Here is an 11380-nt window from a genome sequence, read left to right on the forward strand (position 1 = left end):
ACATCCGGCTGCATTCACACAGAGCACATCAGTTCATCTGCATTCACAGTCTTCATCACGCTTTACATGACACGATGCCCCGCCCACATCTGATCCTGACATTGTAGGTCATGCTAAATGTGATGTTTTATTTCACACTCATGTTCTTTGTGCATATATTCATGTGTGTGCAAGATTTATGTGCATATTTACACTTCAAGAGGCTGCTAATGGACCAATTCCTTTACATACATGACAAGCTTCCGCTTTCACGAATATTAATGCAATAATAACCCCACAAAAACATGATCAGGTCAGAAAAAAAAAAAAGTCAAAACAGTCTCCAACACCATCTGAGGAGTCAATTTAGACTTTGACAATCAGCAAATTAAATTTTTTAAAAATAGAATATACAAAAGACATCAAGAGAAACCAAACAACAATGTGCCAAAAATAATTGGCTCTGCACAAACATGAAAAAGTGAAACCAGGATTGTTTTGCATTCGATATGAAGTGAACTGCATTGCAATAATTGCACTCAGAGATTGAATTAAAAAGGTTTGACAGTTCATTTGGAGCGTTCACATGTACACCAACATTCCTGCAAACCACTCTCCGATCAAATATGCGGTTAGATGGTTGATTAATTTTTTTATAGAAGAATTAATATTAGCTGTAAGTGACCCCGGTCACAAATAAAATGGACGGAATGAGATCTGAGGCCAGTTTTAAAGGCAGAAGCAATGTAATTGAACAAGAAAAGACTTATGCACTCATAGATGGCAGACATGGACAGCATGGTTTCTGAGAAGAAAATCTGGGATCTTTTTAACTTTTTGTGCTGTTAGTTTGGTTCGTTTAAGGCAAGACGCTTCAGGCAAAACCATTGTGTTTTCATGCACAGATCAGTGTTGAGATTTTGCTTCCATAACTTGTCTATGTTCAGACAAGTAGAAAGAAAACATCCAAAATATACTTGTTTTACTACACTTTATCGATTTGCATCTGTATTTCAATTTCCAATACATATTGAGTTTTTTCTTCACTTCAGCAGCACTTATTCCTACCTATATTCTAAATGTTTTACAGAGTTTTTTTGTTCATATATCATTTGCCGGATTTATATAAAATAGTATACCTAAAAACATGGTGAAAATGTATTTTCTTTCTGGCTGTTGACAGTATTTTCTGATTGAAAATATTCAAAATAATCACTTTTAGATTACTTTTGACCTAACTCATTTATCACATATCACACATTTTTTTGCCAAATCTGAATGATTTGTATTGTGAAAACACTATATAAACTCGTTTGAACTGTTTGAAGCCCTTCGTTAGTTATGTAAAACATTAGATGAACATGAATGACAGCAGCATTTGAACTTTATGATATACAAAGTTTATTGTACATTTGCCCATGAGCTCATGGATCTGAGTGACTACATGACGGATATGCTACATAATAATCAAAAGCTATATAGATATGGCATTCAGCGATTCAAAACATGCCGGCAAGCATTTACTTTTCTTGAGAAGAAAAATAAAAGACAACAGTGCTCATCATTTGTGAAAAACAACAATCATGGATTTGATCCGAGACTGTCGAGTAAACATAGGTATGATGATAAAATGACATTAGCTAAAGCCATTATATGTGTGTTAGCTGTAAAACAACATTTCTGTCAATGTGAATCGCATAAGTGTCACTTACCACACATAGACAAGAAACTTAAGGCTTGCAGGATTTGTGACATGCGCGGGCCGTGTAGTATCACAAACTTTCCTTCTGCTGGATTCATGCACTTTTCTAGAGAAAGCCATTTCCGCCACGGAAATAACAAATAAAAAGGTAAATGTGACTTTTTATATCACAATTCTGAGAGGAAAAGTCCAAATTGTGAGATATAAACTCACAATTACGAGAAACAAATAATTATGAGATATAAACTCAGAATTCGGACTTTCTTGTAATTCTAAATTTATATCTTTTTTACTCACAACTCTGAGAAAAAATGAAATCATGATATAAACTCAGAATTACGAGACAAGCTCAGAATTATGAGATATACACTCAAACCCAGAATTACGAGACAAACTCAGAATTATGAGATATAAACTCAAACTCAGAATTACGAGACAAACTCAGAATTATGAGATATAAACTCATAATTGATATAAACTCAGAATTTCAAGATAAACTAGGAATTATGAGATATAAACTCAACTCAGAATTATGAGATATAAACTTATAATTATGATATAAACTCAGAATTACAAGATAAACTCAGAATTATGATATAAACTCAACTCAGAATTGCGAGATATAACCTCAGAATTATGAGATATAAATTCAAACTCAGAATTACGAGAATAACCTCAGAATTATGAGATATAAACTCAACTCAGAATTGCGAGATATAACCTCAGAATTATGAGATATAAACTCAACTCAGAATTGCGAGATATAACCTCAGAATTATGAGATATAAACTCAACTCAGAATTGCGAGATATAACCTCAGAATTATGAGATATAAACTCAACTCAGAATTGCGAGATATAACCTCAGAATTATGAGATATAAACTCAACTCAGAATTGCGAGATATAACCTCAGAATTATGAGATATAAACTCAACTCAGAATTGCGAGATATAACCTCAGAATTATGAGATATAAATTCAAACTCAGAATTATGAGACAAACTCAGAATTACAAGATAACCTCAGCATTATGAGATATAAACTCAACTCAGAATTGCGAGATATAACCTCAGAATTATGAGATATAAATTCAAACTCAGAATTACGAGACAAACTCAGAATTACAAGATAAACTCAGAATTATGAGATATAAACTCAACTCAGAATTGCGAGATATAACCTCAGAATTATGAGATATAAATTCAAACTCAGAATTATGAGATATAAACTCATAATTGGTATAAACTCAGAATTACAAGATAAACTTGGAATTATGAGATATAAACTCAACTCAGAATTGGGAGATATAAACTCATAATTATGATATAAACTCAAATTACAAGATATAAACTCGATCAGAATTGCGAGACAAACTTAGAATTATGAGATATAAGATTAGAAGTGTGAGACAAACTCAGAATTATGATATAATCTCAGAATTATGAGATATAAACATAATTATGAGATATAAACTCAGAATTACGAGATAAACTCAGAATTATGATATATAAACTCAGAATTATGAGATATAAACTCAGAATTACAAGATAAACGCAGAATTATGAGATATAAACTCAGGATTATGAGACAAAAGACAAACTATATAAACTTGCAATTACCTTTATTTTTTATTCTGTGGCACAAATAAAAAAAGTGTCATATAAACTCAGAATTGTTAGATGTAAATACAGAATTGACAGAAACTCTGAACTCTGAAAGTCTTTTTTTTTTTTTAATCTGTGGCAGAAACGGGCTTCCATAACATACAATTAACACAAATAAAAACACTGCAGCATGAACGAGCCAAACTTTTAGAAAATGTTTTATTTTTATCACAACGGTATGACACTTTTGTGGCACTTGCTATATGGACACATACACACAAAAATGCGTTGCACTTTTAATCTTAACGTCAAAAAATGATTGCCACGGGAAATGAATGGGAAACACGAAACTAAAATCTAAACATACAGAGCGATTTTGAGGGTAAAATCTACAATTCAGTCATGAAGAAGTAGTCTCTTATAATTTCTGAATTTATATCTAAATGCAAAACCGAGTAAAACTGAAAATACTCTTATAAGCAACTAGGGATTATAATTCATTGTGTTTATAAATAATGACATTTTTCTAATGTTTGAGTTAGATATAAGTGCTGCATAATCAAAATACAACATATTTGAATGGAATTTTAGCAGCTTGTTTACTTGCTGTTTTGTATTCATTTCACATGAAGAGGATGAAATTATGTTGATGTCATTTAGGGAGTGAGAGAGACGAGTCGGTGTAATTTGCATCATTTCATTCGTGTTACAGATCTTGATGCGTCTTCCAAATGTTGTGGTTTAATTGCAAATTTCATTGCATCCAGAATTATGAAGCAAAGAAGTGAATACAGAATGACTTAACAGCATCAGTGTGACGTAACATGTCATGAGAGGCTACAGATCAAGTTAAACCCGTTACATTTGTTGAACATGACAATTACAAAAAAGCAAACAATATATATGGTCGTTAAAACTGCTAATAATACTAATAATAATTATAACAGCATGTATGTGAATGAAGAGTGTGTTTTTAGTGGCAGTTTGGTCTGTTTGTGTTTCAGCATCTCCTGACAACAAATGTTTAAAAATATGATACAAAACATAACCATCACATTAAATAATATCATTAGTGTTGATAGTTATTTACATGCTATAAATAGCACATCTTCATTCCAGCATTATAATGCATCTGTACTACAGTAAAGATAATAATTTAATGATAATAATAATACCTCTGGTACTCATAGACTTAAAAACGTGAACAAACATCTCATATTTATGCCTTCATACTTAACATGGGCTTTAAAGATAAGAAAAGTAATGCAGCTCTACAAGATATAATGAGAATTATGAGATATAAACTCAAATTGTTAGATTTAAACTCAGAATTATGATATAAACTCAAATTGTTAGATTTAAACTCAGAATTATGAGATAGAAACTCAAATTGTTAGATTTAAACTCAGAATTATGAGATAGAAACTCAATTTATTTTATATAAACTCAGAATTATGAGATATAAACTCAACTCAGAATTGCGAGATATAACCTCAGAATTATGAGATATAAATTCAAACTCAGAATTACGAGACAAACTCAGAATTACAAGATAAACTCAGAATTATGAGATATAAACAACTCAGAATCGCGAGATATAACCTCAGAATTATGAGATATAAACTCAGAATTACAAGATAAACGCAGAATTATGAGATATAAACTCAGGATTATGAGACAAACTCAGAATTATAAGATATAAAACTCAGAATTATGAGATATAAACTCAGAAATATGAAATATAAACTCATAATAAACAAAAAATTATGAGATATAAAATCAGAATTATGAAATAAAAAGTCACAATTACCTTTCTAATTTTTTATTTCATGGCAGAAACGGGCTTCCATAGATGACGAATAATGCGGTCAACCTGGTTTCTGAGAAGTGCCAAGCTAAGATTTCTTCCTCAAACAAGCGTTTAACATTCAAAATGCAAAACTTTTGGTCATCTTGATTACCTTTTGGGAGTAAAAGCAAGACTAGCAACTTTTTTGTTAAAAAGACCATGACTTTTCCCAGCCAAGTGTATGCTGGTTAGTGCTGGCCATTCTGGTGATGCTAACTGACCGCGTGAGTCCTGCTGGTTAAACTAATTAAAAATCCTAGTAGTGCAGAATCACTAATACCACATATGCAGTTAACAAATGCATCTAAAGCAAAGATTTACTTGTTTACTCGTCCTTTCAGATATCGCAAACCTGTCTGACAGATTCTCGCGCCACAGAAGCTGTTTGTGTAGATCTACAAAGTATGTGAAAGTTGGGAGTCTGTACAGTGAAAACAAAATGACAGCATTTAGAAATACATTCACAAGCATTTCAGGACCAAACTGACCTCCAGTAAACATTTACACACAACAGGAACAAAACCGACAGCGTTATAAAAGATACCAAAGGCAATTTAGCAAAATACAGTAGATTCTTTGGAAAACAAAGTGAAATCAAGCAAGGCAGCTGTGACGATGTTCAACTCAAACCACTGTTACAGATTCACTGGGACTGAATGTGCAGAACTCAACTGTCCCTTACAAACAAGTACTGTGGTGTTACCGTAGTACAGTTACGGCAAAGAATACCATATGAGGGTACGCCAAGGTACTTCAAAGAATACCAGGGTATTGACGTAGTACTTTTTTGTAAGTGATTTTCAGCTTCAGAACTGCCACATGACCCAACTGAACCAATGACTTACATCTATATGTCTCTGTTAGGGTAAATGATGTTCAGTGGTCATTTACCACAGTATTCTGACTGTACATTATGTAATTATTGTATGTTATATTAATCCAGTACTTAATTCTGCTGCTTTTGCTGAATTTTAAGCATTTTGCATTCAAATCGGGGAGGCCGGGGCTAGTTGTCACATGGCAAAAAGGGTTTTAAGTAAAAAGTGAAAATAGCCTACACACCAATGGTTTTTCTCTAGCTATTTTTGTGTTTGTTGGTTTGTTGCTGTGTTTTTTTTTATTTAGATAGTATTACATATTTCAAACAAATGTATTTTTAACATCACTATCAGAAGGAGGTTCCCTTTGTAGTAGTGTCACAACATGCCCCATATACACTGTAAAAATGATTTTTCAAGTGCTGTTATTGGAGTATGTTTTACAAGAGAATACTTTTTCAGTCTTTCTACTTCCAAATGTCACATTTAATTCAATGCAACTTGCCAATTATTGTGAAATTTACTAGCAATTTCTGAGTGAAAAGTGTTCAATTCTACACCAATTGTTTTCATAAGTTTGATTTTTCAGCAAATGCATGAATTGATAAAACGTAAACCTTGCATGCAATGTAATTCTCCTCGGATAAAAGCATTTTCCAAATGCATGAACGTAAATTAACTCTTTTTCCTGAGCAACAGCGTTTTGTAATCAAGACTTTTAGAATTTTGTCTGTAAATAAATAAGTCACCGTGTGACAACTAGCCCCGGTCTCCCCCATCTGTCCAGCACAAGCATTAAAGGGAGCGTTAGAGAAAGACTGCGGCGAATGATACGGAAGACGGATGATGTAAACGAGCTATCCTCTTTGGAGATGTGCAGTCTGCATGTGTGAAGTGCTGTTTAACACGTATGGATGATTTCTGCAGGAAACATACATTAAATCCGGTCAGCTGTCCGGTCTCGATACAGACATTTTTGTTCAGTATGGTTTCAACCAATAAAACAAACTATAGAAGGCAACAGAACATCAATTACATTAGAACAAGGCAAAACGACACGGTGCATTTCTCATGTGTTCTCAGTAAATTAGTGCATTGAAAAGAGTATTTATCCCTGTTTCATGAGTGAGATTCAATTAACTAACAAACTAACTAAATTATTAGTTCATGTTCAACTTTATACTACATCTGGCCCTCATGTTTTCTGATGGCATGTTTTAGAAAATGAGATGATTTTTTATGTCGAATGATCGTGACGTAACAAGCAGACATATTATATTATTAAACGGATACTTTTGTTGTTACAGAAATAGTTTTAGAAATTGCTTTGGAAGGTTTAGTATCGTTAAGAAAAGAAAAATATTGGCAGAAAATAGGCTTATTTTCATCATTATTTCAAGAAGCTGTTAATCTGCAGTATGAAATTAACTTTAAATATACAATCTTACTAAATATTCCTAATTTATTGACATGCAAATTATTAATTCAGGGAGTAATAAAAAAACTGTAAACTTGAGAGAAAGTGATATTTTATATTTCATATGTACTTGAAGTGAATTTCCTAACCATGGTAATTAATTAAGGGAATACTGTGATCAACATTAAGTGACCTGGTTTAGAGATGTTTTAAAATTCACAAGCTGTCGTGAAGTACATTCACAAGCGAACATGGACGACATGGTACTACAGAGACATGATTTAAAGCGATAGTTCACACTAAAATCTCAATTCTCTCATTATTTACTCACCCTCATGTCATTTATCATCAAACAACGACTTATATTTCACTGATTTTATAATTTCAGAAGACTTGCAATATGGTACTAAGTCAAATAAACGACCTTTTTATAAACTAGTCTTCCTGTAGCAATGCTAAGGTTTTGGGTTCGAATCCCAGGAAAGCAAGAAACTATACAACATGTATTGAATGTAGGGCTGCATAATGAATTGTATTTTAATCGTAATGACGATTTCTGCTTCTCCCGATTTATTAAGCATAATCATTTGTGATATTTGTCTGCTGGTTATTTATCCAGAAAACATTTTATTTTAATTAGTCATTTCTGCTTTCTTGCATTGGTAACAAGCTTCCACAAACGTTAAAGGCCAATCAGAGCTTTTCTTCATAAATCGATACATTTCTTGCCTGGTGGTTTATTTAATCTTTATGTGTTTTTTTTTTTGTAAAAAAAAAAGAAAAAAAAAAAAATTTTTTTTTTTCAGGCCAAAGCTTTAAATATATGTTGTAAACAGCGAAGCTTAATGATTTTTGAAAAACTGAAAATGATATTTTTGAAATTGAAAATATATTTTGTGTACCAAAATATTTCTAAATGTATTACAGGGGAAAGAAAATACATTTCAAATGTCACATTTAGGCTTTATTCAGTATTTAATTTTCTTCAAATGTGATATACTGTATGTGAATGGATTGAAATATATGGAGGGCAAAATATATTTTTAAATGCTTTTAATAAAGTTATATTTTAGCAACTTTTTGGACATTTTTTTAATATTTTGAAATATATTTCAACATTTTATTTGATTTTCTTTTCTTATTTTTGCTGTATGGGAATTATGTGAGTTGACTCTTGTAGACATGTGACAACTGAGTTGTACTCTTGGTTTGTGCTTATGTCCGAGTACAATAATTTTGATTAAATGTAAAAAGTAAATAAATAAAATGAAATTATTATTAATCGTGACTGTATTCTTTGAGCAGTATAATTGTGATTAACTGTTTAACCATTATCCTGCAGCCCTACTTGAATGCAATGTTGCATTGGATAAAAGCATCTGCCAAATGCATAAATGTACCTTTATGATATTTTTATGATGCTTTTGTGTAGTTTTGGTCCTTTTGGAGCTTGACAGATGCAAAAACTGTCCTTGTTTGAAAAATACTTCTTCTTTTGTGTTGCACAGAAGAAAGCAAGTCATACTGTTTGGTGCGACATGAGGGTGAGTAAATAACGACAGGATGTTTGTGAGATTTTTGAGTGAACGATCCCTTTAACCAGCTGACGATGTGAAATCAGTGAGACGTTCTTAAAGACGCAAACGCACCACATATGTGACCCTGGAGCACAAAAGCAGTCATAAGTAGCACAGGTATATTTGTAGCAATAGCCAACAATACATTGTATGGGTCAAAATTATAGATTTTTCTTTTATGCCAAAAATCATTAGGATATTAAGTAAAGATCGGCCACTGCATTGCATCTCCACTGTGTCTTGCCATTTCCACAGTTTCTTCCGCCTGAGGAGCCGAAGAGAAACGGTGCTTTTTAAACACGCAAATGCAGTCCGGTGTGCGTTTGCCAACGGTCGAATCCCGGATTCACGAGGTTTACTTCGGGCCGGACCATCCTCTGTCCGCATAGGCACCGTCTCCAGTGGCGGAGTGGGGCGACGGGGCGCACAGATCGGAGTCCGTGTCCGACTCGCCCTCTGCGATGTACGGCCTGACTTTAGTGCAGTGCGACACACCGCTGAAGTAGGCGTTGTTGAGGAAGTCCAGGTTCTCTTTGGACTGCGAGATGCTGAAGCCGCTGAAGGAGCGCTCCAGTTCCTCGTGGTCCACCGAGGGGATGGATATGGACGTGTCGCTCTCGGCTCCGGCCTGCTGCTTGGAAAGAGCCAGCGGGCGTCCATCTTCGCGTTGCGACGCATGATGCTGTCCAGCCCCGCGAGAGCCTCCGTTGTGGCCGGCGGATGAGCGCTCATGGGCCGGAGGCGGCGGGATGCGCACTAGCGACGGGTCGCCCATGGGTGACGTTCCTTGCGTAGGTTCGGGGCGGCTATGAAGGTGCCAAGATGTGGAGGGCGGGCAGTGGTGGTTGACGCAGGTCGACGGCGGCGGGTCAAAATTCTTCTGGCCTGCTGAGCTGTTGGAGCGGATGATTTTGGTGATGGAGCCGCTCTTCTCCATGTGCTCCACCGGACTGTGGTACGGCGGCGCCGGGTCCGGCTCCTTAGAGGCGAAGTAAGCATCTGTCTCAGACTGCGGGATGCCCATGCGCTGGATGTAGATGTTGACCAGAAAATCCAGCTTCCTCTCCATTGACATCACCTAAAAAATAAGGAAATCTGATTTTTTTTTTGTCGCTTAGAAACAACTTTTACTAACAGCTTGCACCAGCACAAACCGTCTTTTGGTGTTAAAATAGTACTGTCAGGATTTACTAAAGACACACAGTGAAGATTTAGCGCTGAAAAGCATGAACACAGTTATTTTTGTGCCTGACCTTATTGAATATGCATTTATAGGACTTTCCCCTCTCAGACGCAAAATTTATGAGGAGAGTATTCAAATGAATCATGCAACGCAATTTACTAATGCTTGCGCTCGTCAAATTACTGGTATTTGTGGCATTATTAAATGCCCAAAAAAGCATGTCTTAAAAGGGTCATCGGATGCCCATTTTCCATAAGTTGATATGATTCTTTAGGGTCTTAATGAAAAGTCTATAACATACTTTGGTTAAAATTTCTCTATGGTAGTGTAAAACAACACCCTTTTTACCCTGTCAAAAACAGCTGTTCACAGCAAGTCGCATCGGTGCATGTCCCTTTAAATGCTAATGAGCTCTGCTGACCCCACCCCTCTCTTCCTTGGGGTGACGAGCCGTTCTCTGAGACTGTGAACTTTTGCATTTAGCAGCGGAACTGGCTAACTAGCACATTATTAGAAAAAGCAATTTGCAGAGATTCATAAAAAACCCTTATACTCACTTCTTCTGTAAGTGAGGCTGGATCACGAATGATTTGCGCGAACATAGACACATTTAGTTAGATCGGGGGCGCATTCCCATCAAAAATAAACGTAATCCACTGCGTCTTCAGCGGCTCAGATATCGGGAGTAAATGATGACTGCTATGTTCATTATTACATCCAACAACAGAACACCTAAATCTCTTAGGAGACAATCTTGTCTACAACCGCTCCAGCGTCGAAACAATGGCATGGCGGACTGATGACAGCTCACTCAGGGCGGGGCTGTGATAAAACACCACTGTCAATCAACAATCGTGGGAGGGGCCTGTGCAGAACTATGTCACTCTGCCAAGAATCTGAGAACAACCTGATCTGAGAAAGTGCTTATTAATATTGGGGATTTAAAAAAAAGCACTGGGTGGATTTTTATCATTATAGAGTGGATGTCTACACACACTTCCAACACACATTTATGTTCAAACAACATGTAAAAGTGAATTTTGCCTCCGATGACCCCTTTAAAATAGTACTGTTAGGATTTACTGAAGACACGCAGTGAAGAATTAGCGCTGAAAAGTGAATGAATCACACAACGAGATTTACTAACGTTTGCGCTCAACAAATTACTGGTATTACAATAAAAGCCATTATAAACGAGGCATTTGTTGCATCCAGTGGGGACATAATTACTGATTATAATGACTTATACTG

General features: G+C 35.1%; 2 protein-coding genes across 2 annotated transcripts in view; both read right to left on the reverse strand.

Annotated features, from left to right (window-relative positions):
• LOC107665990 (neuronal acetylcholine receptor subunit alpha-4-like) overlaps positions 1-102 on the reverse strand; it is a 6696-nt gene extending 6594 nt beyond the window's left edge. Inside the window, 1 exon segment of the mRNA XM_016457081.1 lies at positions 48-102. Within this exon segment, the coding sequence (XP_016312567.1) occupies positions 48-102 (55 nt within the window).
• Positions 103-9301: 9199 nt separating this feature from the next.
• LOC107665991 (potassium voltage-gated channel subfamily KQT member 2-like) overlaps positions 9302-11380 on the reverse strand; it is a 48745-nt gene continuing 46666 nt past the window's right edge. Inside the window, 1 exon segment of the mRNA XM_016457082.1 lies at positions 9302-10024. Within this exon segment, the coding sequence (XP_016312568.1) occupies positions 9302-10024 (723 nt within the window).

The sequence above is a fragment of the Sinocyclocheilus anshuiensis genome, unplaced genomic scaffold (assembly GCF_001515605.1).
Source record: "Sinocyclocheilus anshuiensis isolate Anshui unplaced genomic scaffold, SAMN03320099.WGS_v1.1 scaffold447, whole genome shotgun sequence".
NCBI lineage: Eukaryota > Metazoa > Chordata > Actinopteri > Cypriniformes > Cyprinidae > Sinocyclocheilus > Sinocyclocheilus anshuiensis.